Source organism: Aptenodytes patagonicus, chromosome 1 (genome assembly GCF_965638725.1).
Source record: "Aptenodytes patagonicus chromosome 1, bAptPat1.pri.cur, whole genome shotgun sequence".
Lineage (NCBI taxonomy): Eukaryota > Metazoa > Chordata > Aves > Sphenisciformes > Spheniscidae > Aptenodytes > Aptenodytes patagonicus.
The window spans coordinates 57,805,856-57,827,737 of record NC_134949.1 but is presented as its reverse complement, the minus strand read 5'-3'; the positions used below and the strand labels follow the sequence as shown (position 1 = coordinate 57,827,737).

The 21,882-nt window shown below is 48.1% G+C and overlaps 1 protein-coding gene across 4 annotated transcripts in view; it reads left to right on the top strand.

The window, feature by feature from the left end:
- Positions 1-17,169, top strand: part of CACNA1I (calcium voltage-gated channel subunit alpha1 I) — a 92,836-nt gene extending 75,667 nt beyond the window's left edge. For 2 of the 4 annotated variants that reach the window (XM_076337442.1, XM_076337434.1), the window contains exons 25-35: positions 459-568; positions 1,177-1,310; positions 2,072-2,142; positions 5,858-5,936; positions 6,515-6,636; positions 7,388-7,717; positions 8,339-8,485; positions 12,859-12,975; positions 13,358-13,526; positions 14,407-14,603; positions 16,371-17,169. In XM_076337442.1, coding sequence (XP_076193557.1) covers positions 459-568; positions 1,177-1,310; positions 2,072-2,142; positions 5,858-5,936; positions 6,515-6,636; positions 7,388-7,717; positions 8,339-8,485; positions 12,859-12,975; positions 13,358-13,526; positions 14,407-14,603; positions 16,371-17,072 — 2,178 coding nt within the window. In that variant the 3' untranslated portion in view covers positions 17,073-17,169. The remainder of the gene's footprint in view (positions 1-458; positions 569-1,176; positions 1,311-2,071; positions 2,143-5,857; positions 5,937-6,514; positions 6,637-7,387; positions 7,718-8,338; positions 8,486-12,858; positions 12,976-13,357; positions 13,527-14,406; positions 14,604-16,370) is intronic. The other 2 variants (XM_076337420.1, XM_076337426.1) reach the window with 2 other exon arrangements.
- The last annotated feature ends 4,713 nt before the right edge of the window (positions 17,170-21,882 follow it).

Genomic DNA, 21,882 nt, shown 5'->3' with positions numbered 1-21,882 from the left:
ATGGGGGCATGACATATGCCTGCCCCAGATCAAGGCACAGAGGGGTTTCCTCCCATCAGAGATAACATGTATCCACAACTGGAGTAACCTTCGTGCCTCACTTCTGGTCGATAGCTATGCCAGTGCCATTAACATGGTGGCATCCAGGTGGCATGGGCTATTGGCAGAGGAAGAGGCTGATGGTACTTAGTGGATTAGCCTCACAACAGTCGCCTCCTCCCTGTTATGCTGAGCAGTACAGGAGAAAGGAGCAACAATTGATCCTGAGAACAGCGTGGGGCAGAGGGGCCAGCTGATGATTACCCTTAGTAGGTAGCCTCCACATTCAAGTAGGTAGGAGGCATGGGGCAGCTTCCCCACCTCCTAATGAATTCCTGGCACTCAGGAGAGTCCCCCCACAGGTTATGTGCTTGATGCTGCTTTCGCCTCAATTCTTTACCCTCTCTTTCTGCTGGCAGTCCTTGGAGACCGCCCTCAAGTACTGCAACTACCTGTTCACCACTGTCTTTGTGTTGGAGGCAGTCCTCAAGCTGGTGGCATTCGGTCTGCGGCGATTCTTCAAAGACAGGTGAGCAGAGGGTTATGTTAACCGTGGCTGTGGGACAACTGGGTTTGGGGTGGAGGTTTTGAGGATGGATCCCTATCTGGAGCATGAGGTGGTAGCAGAGTAACCTGACTGCCTCCCAGTTCGGCACAGCATGGACCTAGCCTCAGCCCACATGAGCTGCAATACCTAGGCAATAGTAAGAGTTGTCCAAAAACTGCCTCTTGGTTGGCATCTGCTGGTTAGGCTAGAAAGCAAAGGAGGTGGGGTTAGAGAGAGCTATTTTTTTCCTGCCCTTGAGGCAAACTGGGAGCATGCTGAAGCAGAACATATATAACGAAGCTGATTCGAGGTAGTAAGGCCATAAAAAGCTGAGCCCATTAGTCAAAGCATAGCACCATAGTAACACAGCTCCATGCTTTCAGATCAGGCTGGCTTGCCTCTGGCTGCTCAGGGTGTGTGCAAAGTGAATCTCTGTTTGTCTGCAAAAGCCCATATAGGCTGACTCAGAGTGGGGCCTTGAATTCATACATAAAGAAATATTTAGGTTAAAGTGGAGACAATTCACTTTCTTTTTCAGGGAAATGGAAAAACTCCATCTTCCTTTATTCTCTTCAATTTTTCTTCTTAAGGTGGAACCAGCTAGATCTGGCCATTGTGCTGCTGTCTGTCATGGGCATCACATTGGAAGAGATTGAAATCAATGCTGCTCTCCCAATTAACCCCACTATCATCCGGATCATGAGGGTGCTGCGCATTGCCCGGGGTGAGAGAGACACTGGCCAGAGGCAGGGGTGTAGGTGGCCATGGAGTGGGACTTGGTGCCATGACTCATGGAGCAGCGGCTGTAGAGTCATGGGCTCCCCCTGTCCCTAGCCCTGGGAGGGAGGCAGGGCATGTGGCGGAGGACAGCCTAGAGGCTAAAGCTTTCTGGCTTCCTTAAGCCAGGCATTTTGATGCAGTGGTTTTAACAGGAGGTGAAGGACCAGGAGGGTGAGCACATCATGCGAAAGCTGAACTTTCCCTGTTATTCTTTTACAGGGCAAGTATGGCAGTGGTGTTTGGAAAAGAGGCCACCAAGCAGGTTGAAGTTTGCACAGGGAGGGTCCTGAATCTTCCTGGTGGTGGCCAAGATGTGCTAAGCTGCCTTAACAGATGGTAGCTGGAGGAAGAGAAAGTGGTGGAATGAAAAATCAGAGCAGAGGGAGAATTGTGATATGCAGTGCTGGGAGAAAGAGGGCTCTTGGCCAGACTGTCTGGGTGAAGCAGAAGAAGCCCAATAGGCATGGGTGGCAGAAACAGAGTATTCAGTAAGAAGGAAATGCACTGGAGGAGAAGGAACCACTGGGGTTGTACAGTCAAAAGAAGTGGGCAAAGGGAGAAGGGGGCCAAGGGGCACAATACAGTTTTTCTAGGGCAAGGGGAGACAGGACATCTGTCTTGTGCTACTGCCATTAGTAAGTCACACAAAGGATGGACCTTCTGAGCTCAGTCTGAGTGACGCTTCTCTTGTGCTTGTTGTGGCAGTTCTGAAGCTACTGAAGATGGCCACAGGAATGCGGGCACTGCTGGATACAGTTGTTCAAGCGCTGCCACAGGTAAAACAGACCAGCTGCCCCAAAGACTCTCCTTTTATTATAGAATCATAGGATAGTTTGGATTGGAAGGGACCTTTAAAGGTCATCTAGTCCAACTCTCCTGCTATGCACCCTTTTTCCAAAGGCTTGATTCTTGTGGAGTCTCAGAGGTGGTGTCTACACTCTCCTCAGATAGGTGTTGTCCAGGTTATCATGTCAATCACAGGGGTACAGTTCACCTCATGTGTCTGTTCTCCAGTGGGTGAATGAAATAAGGCTTGATTCCTGGATAAGGGCAGATTTCTTCCCATCATGTCTAGCTAATGTCTACCACTTGTGGCTAGTCCCCAGCTCCTCTCTCCCTCTTTGTAAGAAGGGGAGAGCGACTGGCAGCCATTTCAGGAGGAAAGGAAGTCTTTGTGTCTCTGCCCCTCTCACCCTTCCCCACACATGTCCCCTTTTCCTCTCCTCTCTTTCATTCGCACTCCCGTCACTCCTTTTCTTAGTCAGTGCCTCTCCCTTCCTACTTTCTTTTCTTCCTTTCTCCTCCTGGATCCCTTTGTGTTTCTGAGCTTCTCGTGTATGAGAAGCAGTGACGTGCTCTGTTGTGGCTCACACAGCCAGCAGTTAAGTGTCTACTGCAAGACAGCTAGACAGAAGGATTTCATGGGCTGTGAGTGGCAGCTGTTCCTGAATTAGATGCTGACACGGTGCTTTACACAGGCTTCAAGCCCACTGTGAGGATCCTCTGTGATGGATGATCAGCCAGGAAGACTGGTCCTCTTCCTTTTGGATCCTCCAGAGAGAATTGTTAAGCAAGGAGTAATGGCACCAAGTGGCTCTACTGATCATACACCAGACCATTCCCTTGGCAGGCCCCAAGCAGGCAGCTGTCTTGCATGATATCAAAATGCATGGGCATTTGTCAGTTGATTTATCAGCTAATGTGCCAGTCTTGGCAAGTGATGCAGAGCTGAGAATCAGTCTGAAAACAGCATGAGTAGTTACCCAAGGAGTTTACTTCCGATGTTGGTGACAATAAATGTCAATATGAATTAGAGGAATCTCATGACACAAAAGCGAGGGGGAAACAATGTGATCTTTCCTGGATCCTGTGCTCTGTCTGATCTCTCATGCTTTTCATTATACAATAATAATTTGTATTTCTGTCTAATAATAATAATATAATTCATATATAGGATATATAATAATGTTGTCATCCAGGATAGTTGGGGGCTGAGATACAATGGACAATGGAAAGAACAGGAGATTAAGGGTGTTCTTACAGCAGGCAGCTTTGGGCCAGTAACAGTTATTAGTTCTGGCTCTGCTGCCCCACGGTGGCTCAGTGCAGCTTCTCTGCACCTCGCTCGTTTCCATTCCAGGAGCTACCACAGCTGATTTGCTCAGGATCTGGAACGGGGCAGGTCTCTAGACCCAGTGTCTGCATGTCTGTGGCTTGTTTATTCTGCAATACAGATAAATGCAACACACAGATATTAAGAACTGGCTGAAGTAGTATCCAGAAGCCCTCAGTAAGAGGACTCTGCAATATATTTGCATTTAGAAGATGACACTCAACTTCAACCCCCAAAATATAAAGAATAAATAGGAGAGGAGAAAATGTTCATATCCCTGTCATGTAGATGGAGAAACTGAGTCATCAGGCAGTGTTGTGTTTTGCTCAGGATAGAAAAGGGCACAGCTGGGACCTAAGTTCAAGCCTCTGAGCCCTGCTGTCTGGTCCTAGCCACAAACCACTAGTATATTCTTCCAGACTTTATAAATTCTGGCTTTCCTCTCTCACATTCACCTACAGCTCCTTTGCTAACCAAGATGGTCTTTTGGAGGTCATTAATATCTGCCACAAAACCCTCACAAGCAGATGTCTAAAGGTCTGGCCTCTAGGTATTCCCTGGAAGGTAATACCAAGTAGTGCTTAATCCTTGCAGCATCAAAACCTGTGGTCAATCCACTTCCTATTGATTGGCTTTTGCTTCCTTCTATAACAGGTTGGCTTCATTTAATCAAGTTATATAACAGAGGGGTCAAAAATCACTCCGAAGTTAAAGTTGTGTAAAAATCTGCACTTAAAGCAGGGCTAAAATCCCCCAGTTTCACTGTTAAAAGATTGAATTTAGTCTCCATATTTTATACACTGAGTCTTCAGGGGACAATTGAATTATCTGTAATATTATTCTCCAAGATTTATTGGCTTTGCTAAAAGAAGCAGTTAAAAATAAGCTGTCCTTTCCCTTGCGCTTTTTCCTCCTCTCGACCTTTCTCTTTATGTTCCTAGAGCACAGACTCACATCAGGGACTTTGGCTTGCTAATGGTATATAAGGCGTCTCCAGTTGTCCTGTTTCAATTCCCTTCCTGTCTTTCTTATACTGCAACAATTCTTAATAGTGAATAGAGCTTTAATTTTAAAGAGCCCTTTGGAAATTTAGCCCTTAGCTAAATTTTATTAACTTCTTTTTCTTAATGCCCTGTAGACACAGACCCAGAGGTGTGTGTTCAGAGCATTTAGTATGGTGTCCAATTTAGTAATCAGAAATAATTCCTTCCACTGAGTATGTATGGAGCCAGGACCTGGCAGCCCAGGGGAGTGGGTGGGCTGAATCATTCATTTCTCTCCTGAATTTGGATGGCACAGCAGTTGCAATGACTAAATTAGACTCCTGAAGTGGATGATCCTAACAAAGGCCCAGTGACCACCTGCATTCAGACCAGACACTGTTCAGTTTTTCAAAAACGCCCATATACCAGTTAGATCCTTAATTTTTCCCTGCCTTCTCTTGCTCCACCAACAGTGTGCTAACCGTTACTGACATTTGCTGTTACTGTTCACCCTACCTCTTTCAAAAACCCCTCCTGCTTGTCACATATAACCCAGCTGCCCCACATGCTAGGAGGCAGGAGATTCAGAGGCAAACAGTGATTTGGGAGAGTGAGGACTTGGGGACAGTGCCCATATTGCCGGTGGTACTGCTGCCTTTGTGCACCATGAAGCAGCAATCCTCGCATTGGAGGGTTTCCAAACAGAAGCTGCTGGTGGCCCAGAAATTAAGCTTTGACCTGTTATTCGCGAGATGCAAAGGAAGCTCTGTTTCCCCTCTTGGCTCCTTCATAGTCTCCTCTTCTCTTCTCCTCCTCCTCTCCCCATATTTCAAGAGGGCCTCTTTACCCTTCTTCCTTCCTGCCTGCCTACTCCCTCCACAAGCCCTGCTGTAACCTCCACATGTGGCTGGTGCTTGGCCCCACCATGCTCTGCCTGGTTCATGGCAGGAGCTGGTGTACCTGTGCCCCTGTCTTTTTGGAGCACTGCTATTGCGCTCTTCACATGAGCATAGCTTCAAGGGACTTGGGCAGTTTGGTCAGGCATGTAGCACTGCAGGACACACCTCTACACTGTAATCCGTAGCTTGTCCTTCACACAGCCAAACTGGCTTCACCTTCTGTGCCCCTGCTCCCACGTGCTTGTCTTCACCTGGCCCAGAAACTGCACACCAGTCAGCCCTGGCCAGAGCTTGTGCTGGAGTGGAGGCAACTTGGAAAAGAGCATCCTTTGAGTCCATTTGCAACTGGTGATTTCCCAAGTGTTGAGCAATTGTTTGGTTGCATTTATACACTGGGAATTTGCTGCTGTTCTCTTCAGGCTTTGAAAGACAGAAACACTTGCCTGTACAGATGAAATAGGCTTTGGGGTAGGCTGACCATGCTGTTTGCTTTCAGGTGGGAAACCTCGGACTGCTTTTCATGCTCCTCTTTTTCATCTACGCTGCTCTAGGAGTGGAGCTCTTTGGAAAACTGGGTAAGTCTCAAGTGGACCATGCTCCAGTGTGAGCTACAGACCTGCTGGGAACCTCAGGTTTCTCAAAATCAGTACTCATTCAATAAAGGGACTGAATTACTTGGTGGCCTTTATTCTCCCTTATGTGTAATTGATAGAAGAAGAATTTCCCTCTAAATTGTTATTGTCCTAACAGCCTAACAAAATAAAAGCAGTGTCTGGTTTCTCTTTCATTCTTAAACTTTGGCTTTTTCTGCACTGCCTACCTTGATATTGCTTTCAAGATGACAGGAAACACTCAGGGAAGGCTTGTTTATATCTCTTGCCATGGAATATTGATCAAGAAGAAAGGCAGCACAATGACATGTTGGGAGGATCCCCCTGAGCAACAGAGTTACACTGCCTGATATCCCGGGGCTGGGCCATCAGGGATTTTTCTGTATTGCTGGGCAACAGCCAACTGTTGGGCAGGGTGCTGAGGCCATTACTTGAGGTCTCTAGGCTGTGAGAAGCCTGAAGTTCCCTTCCCCAGTTCCTGCTGTTGATCTCAGGGCCAGCAGTGTGTCCTCCACTGATAGCTGCGATCCCCTTCCTTTCAGTATGCAATGATGAGAATCCCTGCGAGGGCATGAGCCGCCATGCCACCTTTGAGAACTTCGGGATGGCCTTCCTCACACTCTTCCAGGTGTCCACGGGTGACAACTGGAATGGGATCATGAAGGTAACTGGGCCTCAGGGGTGTGGATGTCCTTATTGTGGGGAAGGAGAAATTCTAATGTGTGTTTTGTTCAGCACTGCTTAGGCTAGAAAAGGGAAGGAGCACTTGAGCTGGATTGCTAGGTAAGGTCCCTACTTGGGCCAGAATCTCCCTCCCCGCCACAGTAACTCAGACCTTGGGCTCATCTAGTCCTACAGACATCTGGCTGAGAAAAGTGCAGATTGTCCTTGGGAGGAACAAGAAGACTGTCCAGGCTAAGAGGGAATATCCACTGTCATAAGGCCTGTTACCAAAGCTGAATGTAGGTGCACTGGACATGGCACCCATCTGCAGAGCAACAAGGACAATCCAAAATAAATACTTCCTTCCTTCAAAGGACAGGGAGAGAGGAAAGTTCTTTGAACACATATGGTGCTTTTGAGTCTGGATGGGAGAAGGCAGTACCAGACTGCTCAGTTTTGTTCTTGCTCACATGTGTGCAGCTACAGTGGCAGCAACATGAGATGGTCTGGAAGTAGTTTGCTCTGTACACCTTTGGACGTATTTGCTCTGAAGCAGAGAGCACATGATCAGATAGTGTCCTTGATTCTTCGAGGGCCTCATGATCCCAGAGGGTGTGGGGTGATAGAAACGTTTGCCCTGTTCTTTTCATTGTCATCAGTGTTTTTTGACAGAAAGAGCAGCCAAGTTTGTATTCTTACTTTAGTCCTTCCTTCCTTCCATCGTTCCCTCTCAAACCCAACTTGCCCTCAAGGACACCTTGCGTGACTGCAGCCACGATGACCGGAGCTGCCTCAGCAACCTGCAGTTCATCTCCCCACTGTACTTTGTCAGCTTTGTGCTCACAGCCCAGTTTGTCCTCATCAATGTGGTGGTAGCTGTGCTTATGAAACATCTCGATGACAGCAACAAGGAGGCCCAGGAAGATGCAGAGATGGATGCTGAGATTGAGCTGGAAATTGCACATGGGCTGTGCTCCCGCAAGTCAGGCTCCCCGAATTCAGGACAGGGAAAAGGAGCAGGAGACAGTGGGAGAACAGATCCTGAAGGACGTCTGTGCATGAGATGTTACTCTCCAGCACAGGTGAGTACACGTTTGAGCTTACCAACCAGACTGCAGCAAGTAGCTGTGGGGAGAAGTTGGGCAGTCTAGATGAGTGAGGGCTTAGCATTAGCAGATAGACTCTTCCACCTCAGGGTGAGAGGTTTGCTTTCAGTGGTAGACTTTTGAGTTGGTGGCATTGTGTGGGGACAAGGCTGTGACAACAGTGGGGTCCTGTTCATTGTCATCATGGTGTAGGAGCCTGAGGGCCAGCAGAGGAGGAATGGAGCAGATCAGCTAAAGGTGTGTTAGGAGCGAATTTGAGAGGTGAGCTCAGGAGACGAGAGCAGGGGAAATGGCAGATGAAGAGTGAGGCACTCCAGCAGAGCTGGAAGGGAGGCGTGAGCAGTGCTGTGATGCACTGACAGTGAGTGAAGACAGTCCCTCTTTCTGTTTTTTTTTGCATTGAACTCTGGCACCTTTACACACCCTAAGGAGCAAATGCTCCCCCAGTGACCCTGTGCAGGTACCTGCAGAACAAGGTGCTGCTCCAGACAAGTCAGGGTGGAGAACCCAGCCCCAAATTCACATGAAACTTTGAAGCAAAAAACTCGGCATTCTTAAAATGATCTCTCCCATCCTCCCCCCTTTCTTGTCCCCTAGGAGAACTTATGGCTGGACAGTGTCTCTTTAATTATTAAGGACTCCTTCGACGGGGAGTTAATGATCATCGATAACCTATCGGGCTCCGTCTTCCATCATTACTCCTCGCCGGCCATGTGCGAGAAGTGTAACCATGACAAGCAAGAGGTAACCTGCGTACGAGGATGCGTGAGGGGACTCTTCCCCCAAGACCTGCACACCCACACCCACATGCCCGCAGGTCGTCTGATGTGTGCTCCTGGCTGTAGATTGTGTAGACAGAGAGCTTGTTGACATGTGTTTGTCATCTGTCATGCATTGCTGATACTGCCTCTAGTACAGGCCTGCCCTCCTTAGCCACGGGGGGATGTTTGAGGTGGTGGAAAGGTGAGATGTGCCAGGACACAGGTCAGGAGTGAATGAGCTGTAGAGAAATGACTATGAAGGCATCCTGGCAGCTCTTGTTGTGTTCAGTTCTGCAAGAAAAGCAGAGGTTCAAGCTCATGTTGTATGGAGGACTCAAAGGTTCTCACCCCAATGGTAGCACTCAGGGACAATTCAGTGAGAGATTTAAGCATGTGTTTTGTCCTCATTTTAAGCATGTGCTTGCTTATTCCCTGTTGAGGTCGATGAATTAAGCACATGCTTAAATGCCTTGTTGAATAGAGTCAACGTCTGTGAGCAAGGATTGGTTTGTGGTGAAAAATGGCTAATTAGTTTGAGCAAAAACTAAATAAGAATGGGCCCACTGAGAAAGTTTGAGAGTCTCTTTTCTAATGTAGAACCTGTTAGCTGACAAATGGGTTGTTGCTAAGAGCAGGATACCAAATGGCTTAGACTTGTGCTCCTAAAGCTAGTAGATGCTTTGGAAAACTACTTCCTAAGCAATTAGTCTTTTCATGTTGTGAAACTTCAGGAGCAAAGTAGCCTGGGAGAAGTTAGGTGAGTAGCAGAATTAATTTTGTTTCTGAAATAATTTTATTGTATTTAAGTGCTATGATCGTGGTCAGACTTGTGACAGTAGCTTGGCTCATCTGTCAGTACATCAGGACATCAGTGGCAATCTTCATCATCTCCTGCCCCATAACTAACTTGGTATGTTGCTTTTGCTTATAAAGAAACCAGGAAACTTGGGAAGGGAGCTCTCATTGCCAGATTATCCATGTTTGAAGAAAACAATATTATGTTTGGCTTCAGACGCTTAGTTCTGATGCTCTTATTTTTTTTCAGCCTTTCAGCTATCTGCTTGTCCCCATAGCTTCCCTCTGAAAGTATCAAAATACGTACATTGCTGTAGTTTATCAGTATTGCAGCACTTCACAAATGGATGCTGCATTAATGCAGCCAAATAACTAGTTTTCAATTAACTGCGATTTCCACTGTTTTATGTAAGTCCTTATATTCGGCAGTTGGTGCTCAGCCTTCTCAGAAAATCAGATCTTCTAAGGCATTCCAGAATGATTGCCCCGAAATTAAGTCCATTTGCAGCTAGTTTGCTGCATTTGAAAACCTTCCAGATAGTCTTGAGTATCCTGCCTAGGAATGAAGACAACAACAACAGATTTTCTTACCTTCCCAGCAAGGAAACTAGACAGCAAAATCTTCAAGTGCAACCCACAGCAAAGAGTTTAACAGAATAATCACAACCAAAGAATTATTCTTAGATCATATTTTCTAATGGCTGTTATAAAGCCATAAATTATTTTTCAAAATTGATATTTCAAGACATCTAAAATGTGGAATTGAAAAGAAATTGTCTATATCTGCAGGAATAACTTTAGGAGTAAAATGTAGATATTTTATTTCTGATCATATGAACCAAAACTACAGCTCAGTATTTTAAGTCGTTGATCATGACCTTCTTTTCATATTTCATAGTATAAAACACATCGAGGAAATTCCAACAGGAAATCACTACGTGGAGTCACAGCTAGGATTGTCCCAGCACTAACACCAGCAATGCACATAGTCATTAATAAATTAGAGTGTACTCTGGTACATCAACATATCTGAATGTGCATTGTACACACAGACAGAATTGTACTATCTCAGAAGCAGTCATTAATAAATTAGAGTGTACTCTGGTACATCAACATATCTGAATGTGCATTGTACACACAGACAGAATTGTACTATCTCAGAAGCAATCGACAGCAAGTTATATAGGCAAAACAGTTTTTATTTAGTCCTATTCAATACATGTGTGTTCGAACAAAATCGTATGCTCGCTGCCCACTGAATCACCCTTAACTCTGCCCTTGTGACAAAAATCACATATTAGCTAAAAATGTTCACTCCCTTTTTTTTTTTTTTTTTTAGTTTAATCCATCGAGATGCTGAGCACAGTGGATGGACACAACACCTATTAATAATTTTGAGCATATGTTTATGTGCTAAGCTTTTTGTTGCATTGAGTAGAAGTGCTCAGCGTCTTTCCCAGTTAAGCTGCTGGCATCTTATTTTCAAACCAATTATTTGTACAATTAAGGATTTTTGTAATCATGGCTCTGTTTTTAAAGATATGTTATATCTGCAACTAGTTATATTCTAAGGGATACGTGTGCATGGTTCAGTGTGTCAGGTTGATGTCCCTGGCATTTTTCATGGATTGTGCTCCTAGTGAACTGCCCCTTCTCCCCCCACTACAATTTTTTAAAATTTTTTTGTTCCTCATCTTTAGTTAAAAGATTTTTAAATATTCTGCAGTAATGGAAGCTCTAAGAACAAAACATCTTTTTTTCATACCGCTAACCTCTTCTCTTGTCATCGCTATCCTTTCAGTCTTGGGCTGGTTGACAGTTAGACACCTGTGTATTGGAGGCTGATAGTGTGTTTAGCCAGTGGCAGGAGTTTGCCAATGAGCAGTGGTGAACCGTGTTTCCACACGTGCAGTTTATCTATTCATGACTTTGTTGATTATGTTTTTTGTGTAGATCCCAGGGTGGCCAGAATTTGTGAGCAAGTGGTTCAGTGAAGAACAGACTATTCTGGCTTTTGTTGAAACCCATTTTTATGGATGGAGAAGGTAGTTGCAGATGTTATCACATTTCACGCTCGCGTCTCTACAAGCACAGCTGTAAGGCTGTTCTGGTGCAACAAGCACTTAGGCGAGTAATGGATGAGTACGCACATTAAGTGGGACTGAATGAAGATTGTGCTTCTCTACACAAGTAGTTGCTGACTGGTGGCTGTGTAGCGTGCTTGACACAACTTCATTGTGGGTTCTCTGGTGTGTCTGCGCTCTGAGCAGCAGTTGTTGGTTTTGGGCTCTCTTCATGGTTGAACAGCACCATGTTACTGTGTCAGAATAATATCCCAAATAAGGATGTCATCTGTGCCCTTTATTTAAATCCAGCTCTGGTTTTCTGTCCTGTTTATTCAAAGTGCATTATCCCTTGGATGGAGACCTCTTCCAGTCTCTGGCATTGGCACAAGCCACTAAACTCCCAGCTCGAAGGAGTCATCTCTCCAAATGTTCCACCTGCTCTTATAGCACAAAAGCTGTACCCGTCTCTTGCAAACACAAACACAGGGGAGGACAAGATAAATGGCCAGGAAGCAAGTTGTCCTGACTGAGACAACGCAGAATATAGCTCTCAAGAGTCAGGGGCTGGTGGTGGGAACTGGTGGGACTCTAGAGACCAGTGACGGAAAGCCAAGCACAGGAGGGACAGAGCAGCTGCTTAGGCTACTAGAAAAAGGAGGTGCTTTTCAGGCATTGTGAGAAAGAGATATCAGGCAGAGGGGAATTGAAAGCTTGGAGGAAAGAGGATGGGAGAGGGGCACATGTTGTATGAAACAGGCCAAAAGATGGAGCAAGGTCAGGCATGGGACTGGAGCGGAGCTGAGGCTTAAGGATGAGAAAGATGCAGTGGTCGGATGGTTTCAGAAAGCAAGAGACCACAAGTATGGCTGGGTGGGAGGGGTGAGCTTAGGGATGGAGAGCATGATGGGAGGTGGTGTTAGCTGAGGTCTTGGGTAGGTTAGAGGTGAGGCGAGAGGGAAGACACAGGGAAGCTGGAGGGAAACAGAGTTTCAGTGATGAAGGTAAGAGAATATGAAAAGCATGATACTGGCATGGACTGCAAGAGGCATGACTACCCCTGGAATGAAAGCACCTTCATGTTTAAGCAGGGCTGTCCGTGGCACCTTCAGAGAGAGGGGTCTACTTCTCATCCCTCAGCAGAGCAGACTGCCTTGTCACCGGCCTGAGGGAGCCCTCTCCCTGCCTGGCTTTACTTGCAGGGCCTTGTGCCAGCTGTATCACTGGGACAGATTCAGGACTCCTTCCTCCAATTCTGGCACTAGAGGAGCATGGACTGGCGGTGGGCTGCTTGCAGATCATATGTTCAACCTTCCTTAAAAAGTGGATTCTCCTGCCCAGCCCAGGTCTGGGTTAGGTGGTACCTGATGTATCCAAGGAATATAACCTAAAATTGATCTCGGGTCTACAGGCTCTCACTTATCCACCATAAACAGTGTGACTGCTTGAAATGTGGATGCCAGGCATGACCTGTGACAGCTCCTTTTCCTTCCTGCAGGTCCAGCTGGCTGAAATGGAAGCATTATCCCTCAACTCAGACAAGTCCTCTTCCATCCTTCTAGGAGATGAGTCAGACAATCACAGCGCTTCTCAGCTGAGTCCTAAGGAGATCAAGGTTAGCCCCAAGCAGTCATGGGCATGTTGCACCATGCGCTGTATTTCTGCCCCTGCTCATGTGAAGTGCTCTGTATTCATCCAAGTGTCCCTGCTGAGGAATATAAATTCTGGTCACTTTTCAAGAGCTCCTCCGTGGAGACATATTGTGGAGAAGGATTTGAGGAGAAAAAAGGGATGTATGTTTTTGAAAGTTCTCTTCACTACTGTCAGTAACTTCCTCTGAATGAGCCTAAATTTAGGGGATTTGGGCTGGAAACCTGAGCATCTCTTAGCTAGCTTGAAGGTATCTTCAGAATCAGCTCTTCTTGAGGCTTTGACAGGTCTGCTCTGTCATCTGCCATTAAATTTCACAAGGCTTTGTCCTCACTTATTTTTTCCAGCAGGATGGCCAGGACAGACCTGACTCCAATGGGGTAGGAGATCTGGGGGAATGCCTGCTCCCAGTATCCAGTACGGATGGCTCTACAAACCCGGACAGTTACCTGTGTGAAATGGAGAAAACTTCTTTCAACTCAGTTCAGTCTTGGCTAAAGCATGAAAGTACCAAAGGTGAGCACAGCTCTCATCATTCTCCAGGTCTGCTGAAAGTGTGGGTTGATTCAGCTCACCTGCCTTTCTCCTGCCTCCCCCCTGCCAGGAATGGAGTTAATCTGAAGTGGGGTTACACTAACCAAGAATTAGCTTTCAGTTTGCCAGTCCTCAGGAATGGGGTGAGAAGCAGTTCCTTCTTTTGCTGCTAGATCTTATATCCTCCCTCAGATTGGCTTATGTGAAGTATCGTGAAAGAGCTGATTCCCATTCACAGTAGTGCACCCATGCATGGTCAGAGAAGAGTGGGGACAGCCTCCCCTGACATGCCAGCTGGATGAACTGTGCTCGCTTGGCATGGTAAAACATTGCTGCCCCCTGAGACCAGACTCCTCAGGTACAGGTTCAGGGAACACGTAATACATGTCTGCCCTTGGTGAAAGTGCTCTAGTTCTACTCTTGAGCACGCTCTGGCCTCCTGTGGTCCCCAGGTTTCCCAAACCACCAGTTTATTTATCTCCCTTCATCCCTTGCTTTGCAGGATCTGGGATGAAAGTCCTCTGGCAGTGATACGTAGTTGAATCAAGGCCTTACAGCTTGGCATTTCTCTGTGAGAGCAGCAACGGGAGAGGCAAGCTGGGCTGTTGCTTTATGGTTCTGAGCCGTGTTAGATCTTCCGGGTCTGATGCAGGTTTTGGTCCTTGCGTAGAAAGTGGGACCCAGGGTGTGAACACTAGACTGAGCCTTCTTGGCCAGGAGTGCATGTTACTAAATATCCCCCATACACTGGACTTGCAGGACCCTTGGTGTAACAGCAGCAAAGGCACCAAATCAAATTGGAGGACTCTTCAACTTTATTTTTTTTCTGTTCTCCTTCCCATTTCTTTTGGTGCTTTGTCAGTCCCTCCCAGCCCCTTCTCTCCAGGTGCGTCTTGCCCTCTGTTACCTGTACCAGCAGAATTTTTCCACCCAGCCATCTCTGCCACCCAGACAGGGCCTGAGAAAGTCTCACGTCCACACAACCTTCCTAAGATCTCTCTGCAAGGCTCGTGGGCATCACTGAGATCTCCAACTGTGAACTGTTCACTTCTTCATCAGGTGAGGACCCCCGCTTCCCTCTGCTAGGAAAGCTTGATCTTCACATCACACCCAAACAGAGGGGGCTGAATGGGGAGGAAGGCAGAGGAAAGAGAGAGGCAACTGTGGTCAGGGGCTGGGTGACCTGATCTAACTTGTTGGAGGAGCACAGTGGACTACACAGTGCAGGAAGGTTGGGGAGGAGAGACGGCAAAGGGGTGTTGTATAGCTCTTACCCCCTGAAATCATATATTATTCTGCTTTGAATCAAAAAATAGTTTGACAGCTGCAGCTGGCCCCACATGAAGACAAAATCACATCACTTCTTAGCTCACTCCTGGGTCCCCTGTGCCAAGTGAGCTGCAGACACCTGTGTGCACAGCAGTCACAGTGTAAGCCAGGGAGATGGCAGCTGCACAGCCACCTCGGCTCCTTTTAGTGCCGTGACTCAGGATCACACACCTGCTTTGGTTGGAACAGGCTTCTCCCCACCTACCTCCTCCACAGCCCTTCATGCCACATCCACACACCGTGTCCCTGAGCTCGCTGTTTTCCCCTGCCCACTTAGCTCTTACATCCCAGAAAGGCGCTATCTCTTTCTGAAAAGGCAGCTATTTCTCACTAATGAAAGAGAAGAATAAAAGTGTTGAGGGAAGATCAAGTGTCTCTGAAGAGCAGAGGAGGCAGAGATGAAAGTCCAATAGAGATCCCTGTTACTGTTCTTGGAAGATACTCCATGAACAATTCCTGTTTGAGTACAGGGACACTATTCCAGACAAACTAAAAAATAAAAATAAAATCATATGTTATCCAGTTCTATGTGACAGACACTGTTGGCACAATACAAATGTGTATAAATTCACCAGGGATAAATTTAGCCTCGAGCTGAGGCCGCTGAGTTGTTGCGGTGTTGAAACTTCTGGTATAAGTTTAGACATTAAGAGACAGAGCTCTGGAGTTGGCATACCGGTGGGGCAAAAGTACTGAACTGTTGTAAAGGAGAAATTGGTAAACTGATTATGTGATGCAGACTGTGTTGAGTAGCTATGGTTCAGGAGACCGCTTCCAGTCCTACATCCATCATTCCTAGTGCTGTGTCCCAGTGATGATCTCACAGTGTAGACCAATTTCCTAGGAATAACTGAAATGCAGCTTAACTAACAAAGCACTGATACAAGGAAATTAAGGCTGTTTCCTCTTCCTGCTGGAAGGGAACCCCACCTTTCTGCCCTAAATACCGTCATTGCCACTAGCGCTGGTCAAAAGAACTATGAAGCCTCTTTTATCTCCCCAAACATTGCTGATTTTTTAATGAGAGGAGGTCTACGTAGAGGGCCTGAGGTCTATGTACAGAAGACCCCTGATTTCTGGCCAGCTGGTGGTTTTGATGTGTCCGCAGCCAGTGCAGCAGGTTCACAGGGAAGCCAAGAGCAGGGATCCGCAGGGAGTCTTGTCCCTGCTGCCTCCTGGATTGCCAGTGGGCAGGGGCACCCTAGCAGCAGGGGCTGCAGAGCTCACAGACCCAGCACCCCTTCCCTTTGGTGGAGCATTTCACAGGGGAAGGGAAGATTCATCCTGGAGCAGAATGAAATCAGAGCTCAAAATATTGAAACCTTTCCTCCTCCAGAAGGGATTTCCCTGGGCAAACTGAATGGCTGGTGCTTTGTAGCATTGTTCAGGTGGTTTATAGCTGCCCTCCCCAGCAGAGGAGAGAGAGGAATTGGAGTTTTTCCCCTTTTTCTGTAATTGTGGTTAGTTGTGGTTTATTTTCACACCCCTGTTCCCCAGGCCCCTGAGAGCGATACCTCGCTGGAGAGCCGGAGCAGCAGCTCAGTGGGCAGCCTGCAGACCACGCTGGAGGACAGCCTCAACCTCAGCGACTCTCCCCAGTGCACCCTGGACCTCCCGGTGGCTCTGTGCCCCGTGCCAGCTGCTGGCAGCCAAAGACCCCTGGCAGCCCCCCTCTCCCCCGCCTCCCGCTGCCGGAGCCTGCGGGGCCGGGGGCTCTTCAGCCTGCGAAGCATCCGTCGGCACCAGCGCAGCCACAGCAGCGGCGGGAGCACCAGCCCCGGCTGCACCCATCATGACTCCATGGACCCCTCAGATGAGGAGGGGGTGGGCAGCAGCCTGCGTGGGGGTGGCAACAACAGTGAGCCCTCGGAGACCCTCAGCAGCCTCTCGCTGACCTCCCTCTTCTCGCCCCCGCCGCTGGGGCTGACGCTGGTGAAGAAGTGCAGCAGTACCAGCAGCCTCCACACCAGCCCCTCGCCCCGCCGCCCCACCGCCCACCACGCCAAGCCCTTCTACACCGTTGATCCCCGGGGCTTCCTCTCGATGCCCTCCTGGGTGACAGACTTCTGCAAGGACACCCCCTCGCCCAGGGAAGGAGAGGAGACAGATGGCCCTGGCAGACTGGGGACGGGGGACCGTGGCTCCCCGCTCCCATCTGAGCTGGAGCTGGGCGACGGAGTCAGCAAGAGGAACAGATGAGGGTCCCTGGGGCGCAGGGAAGGGAGCGTTCGGCCGCCGGCATGGGGAGCATGTTTCACTAGCATCTCCCCAGCAGCAATTCCAAAGGATTTGCAAGAAAAAGAACCAGGCAAACAAAAATTTATAAATATATATATATACATAACTATATATATATATATAGAATAAATACTCTGGTACCGTACCTCAGAGGCGTGGGAGAGTGCAAGCAATACGGGAACAGTCCTGCCCAAGGGCAAGACCTGGACCATCACCGCAGAGACTATAGTGACAAGAAAAGGCCATGGGGTTGTGAGGGACAGGACCCTCCAGCCAGGTGACTGCCGCATGGCAGCTGTTTAGTTATATACATATACATATATAGAGAGATCAATTTATTTATTTTTTTTACCGAGAGATTATGAATTTCAGAAAGTGCTAAGGAGGAACAAGCAAACGGGGGCTGAAGGAGGTGCTATGCCAAACAAGGAGGGTGGGGGCGAAGGGAAGGGAAGCAGGGTGAGCAGCAAGGGAAAAGTGTCTGGGGTTTGCCTTGCCTGTTTCTGGGAACTTCCTTATTGTCCATGCTTCCATTTCAAACATTAAAATTGTGGGCCAGTCTTCAGGTCGAGCGTAAATTGGCAAAATGCAATTGTGCGCTTCTGTTGGTGTAAGGCAGCAGAGCTCTGGCTTGAGGTGGATTCACGCTGATTTACAGCAGGTGAAAATCTGGCCCCAGCAGCAGGGAAAAGCAAACAGCCATAGAGCACGGGAAACATTTTGAGGTGAAAAGCCTTGCTTTGAAGGGAATGTGTGAACACAGTGGGCATGCTCATGGGAGGAGGGGATAGAGGCTACATGGCATATTTTTGTTGTTTTCTTGGTTTTGTCTTTTTTGTTTTCCAAAGAAAGATAACTGCTAAGGGAAAAAAAACACAAGATACATGGGGAAATTTGGAGCGGGAGAGGCAGGGTGGAAGGGGAGAGGGCGGTAAAAAGGGGAGAGGAAATTGAACTTTTCCCCCTTTCATTTGCAGTAATTGTGATATTTTATTTTAGAAGCCCAAAGGTGCAAAAATCATCTCTAGAGAAACCTATCTGTTATTTTTGTATCTATAGCTATATATATTAAAAAAAGACAAAAATGAGAATTTTAAAAAAGACAAATAAAAGCAAAGGGGGCTTCAGCAACACAAAATGTAGTAAGTCCCCTGGCCGAGGGCTAACCCTGTTCCAAGTCCCAGCAGGAAGACCCTACAAGAACATCCTCAGATCGGTGGTGGCTCTGCCTCCTCTCCAGCGTCACCTTCATCCTCTGGCGTTTTCCTGATTTGCATCAGTGTAGCTGGGACCGGAGTCCTGCTCAGTGCCAACCGCAGACATGGAGAGCAGGGAATATTGGCACGTGTGTGTATGTGTATGTGTGCATACAAATGTAAGGATGTTCATGTGTGTCGTGTCCAGGCTAACTGGTTCACCAGCTGGAGAGATGGGGGAGAGGGAGAAGGAGAACGGCAGCTCTCCTCGCCTCTGCCTTGCAGGGAAGTGTGAGTGGAGAGGGCTGTGGTGTGGAGGGCGAAGGCAGACCAACTCCTCGAACCGTGACCTGCCTCAGGATCCAGGATTCGATCTGGCAGACGTGATCCTCTCCTGGCATGGTTGCAGCAAGGCCTCCAGAGGCTGCATCCCTTCTTGCCTTTCCAGCGGTATGACTGCACGGTCTCCTTCCTGGCCAGGGCCAGCCTGGATCTCCTCCTGCAGCAGCTCCAAGGTTTTGTACCCTTCCCAGGTTTGCAGGTGGGTAGGAAAGCCAGCCACCCAGGAAGCACAACAAATTTTGGATGTCACCTACCACCCCAGGGAAGCTCCACTAAGGTGTGTCAGAGAAGACAGAGTGAGAAGGGCAGCGGGGAGAGGATAGCAGCCCAGCAGAGGTGGGGAGGTTTGGAGGCTGGTGCACTGCTCAGAGAAGGAGTAGGGCTCCCTCAGGGATTCCTGTCCCATTTTTTCCATCAGATCAAGAGGGCCCCTGCAGCCCTCCAAGAGCTCTCCCAGCTGGCGTATGAAGCATTGTGAAGTGGGCAGCACAAAACAGATGTTCTGGTTTTATTGTGATCTGTCTGATTTTTAAGCAGCTGCTGCATCTTATGAACTTGGGCTGTAAACAGCGAGCGCGACAAGTGGGACCAACAGCCAGGAAAAGGATAATTACTGTGTGGACTTGATTTATTTGCTCGAAGGAGTGTTTGCTGTGTTGCAAGCATGCACGCTGGCTGCAGGGAGGTCAGGCCTGTGGGGAGAGGACAGGAGAGCCCGGGTCCTTGTCCTTGCAGAAAGGATGCTGATCCAGATTTATTAAAGCAATAATAAGGGTCTTTAAATGCTTTTTTTGCACTGGTGGTTCTTTGGGTGAGTTGCCCCTGCCTGCTTTCCCGTGGGCAGAGAGGAGAGACAAGACACGTGGTTTCATGTCCTCAGGGAAGGAGGGCAGTCAGTCCCCAGATGGCTGAACAATGAACTTGGGCTACACAAGGCTTAGACTCAAACCCAGAGCTGCTTTGAAGCCAGAGGTAGGGCTTACAAAAAAAAACCCAAACAGTTAAAACCTATTCAAACCCCAGACAACTCAATGCACAGTGTGTTTCCTGGAAGGTGGCCATAAGGGGACTTGGAGGTGGGACTCTGAGCTGTCCTGGCAGTCGTGTGGGCTGTGAAACATTTCAGCTGAGGAATGGGAGAAAGGTCAGAGATCGGTGCAGTGCTAGAAGCTACCCCGATATTCGGTCATGATAGAAGTATGGCCTGCACTTGGAGTAGCTGGGAGGGGAGAAGGGCCAAAAGATGGTGGGAAGGATGGTGGTGGTGACCTCACGGGGTGACTTGCAGCCCCTAGGATGGATGCTCTCCCGGCTTATTCTTGTTTGTCCCTGGAAGTGACTTGCAAGGAAAAACTTCTTTGTTTCTCTCGTGGTTTGGGGTTCATGACAGTCCTTTTGCTCTGCACGATGTCTCCCCTTTGCCTCCCAGCAGGGTCATGCCACTGTTCCCCACCTCCCCGCAAAAGGGCTTTTACCCTCCGCCGTATGACTCGAGCAAAAGGCTTCTGGCTTAGGAAGGAGGTTGCCATGGAAACAGAAGACTAGGTTATCTTTAGAGAATATTTTGTCTCTCTCTTTTAATTATTTACTAACTCTTTGAAGAAGAAGGAGGAAATGTCCATCCTCCCCAAAGAGGAAGCAGAATACTAAAACCCAGCAAACGCCTTGTGTTTTTGCTGGGGATTTCTGTGGCAGGGCAGGTTGTGCGGTTTCTCCTGGCAAGAGCTGCCTTTCCCAGCTATGCCTGGCTGTTGGCACCAGGAAAAACCTCTGTCATCACCCACCCACCTCCCAGACAACACCTGAGGGCAGCCCAGGATTTGCCCAGGCATCTTTTCAGCCTCCCGTACTTCCCACTTCCCACGGGGGACTATATCGCAGGCAGCTCCTGCCAGGATGCTCTTTGCCATCGTCAGCCCAAGATCACTCTGTTTTGTCCCGCTGCCACATTACCCTCGTGCCCGACTCTCCCCCACATCTGCCACCGAGAGCAGTCCCTCTCCCTGCTCGATGCTGAGCTCCTCCACGTGCTCTCACACTGCTACCATGTCCTGCTCCGACTGCTGCTCCACCAAGTTAGGCATATTTAGTCCTTTTCATCTTGGCTTGCCAGCTGGTTCCTCCACCTCTTTTCAACATTTTTCTGAGTCTTTTTTTCTAAGCCCTCCCTGTACATTTTCCCCTCTTGCCAAGGCCTCTGGGCCCGTCGGTGTGGTTTATTGTAGCTGCAGAGCAGAGCCCATCCCAAGGGCTTCCCACCTTGTCTTGCACATGAAATCCTCAACCCCTCCAACCTGCCCATGGAAAACGCACACGTATTTAGTATTTCTTCTGCACCCAGAGACCCTGTCTCAGCACTGCCAAATGAATGAAGTGTACCGCTAGGTATACTTCTTCTCGTGGCTTCTCCATCTTCATCTGTTTTCCTTACTACTACCAAAAGTTTCCTTATGAAATTAGATATATGGGAAGCAATTGCCAGCATGACCACTGTTTGCTTTCATGGGAAGTTGGCAGTGTGGTGCATTTGGTTTTTTGGGGGGGTTTTGGGGGTTTTTGTGAGTCCAGGTCCTGTGAAGGACTGAACACCACCAGCTTTCTGTGAAATTAATATGAGTTGAGCAGGCCTGGGGGGGGGGGGGGGGAATTGAAAGTGTTATGGAGCAGAAAAATAGTTTTTCAGACAAAAGAAACTTAAAGCAGAAAACTTAGATGTCTTCAAGGAATTTTCTACTTTTCCTTTTTGCTGAGAATGAAACAATTCCCACCAAATGTCTCTCAGTCCGAAATGCTCCCACAGAGCATCACAGAGGTGTTGTGTCCTGGGTGGCCCCTGGTGACTGTCTCCTCGAGACACCAGGCCACTCGTCCACCCCACGGGGCACTGAAGATGGGTCCCCAGGCAGTGAGTTGCCCTGCACACCCACCATGCAACGAGAGCAAAAGGAGTCGTAGCAGTGGCTCAGGAGCAGAGATATGGTTTTAGCCAATGTAACTAAAACCCCAAAATTTGTTATCGAAGACGTGGAGGTAAGAGGCTTTGGTTTGCTTGTTCTCATCACAAGAATTTCACAGAGAAGAGAAGAGAAGAGAAAAATTAAACCCCGCTGATTTTCTGACTATCTGCGATACAAAACACACAGCGCACCTTGTAGGAAGTGCTTGGTACTTTGCAAAGTCAGGCCCCTGGATGTCTGCCACCCAGTTCAGTTTATCTGCATGTGATCTGATTT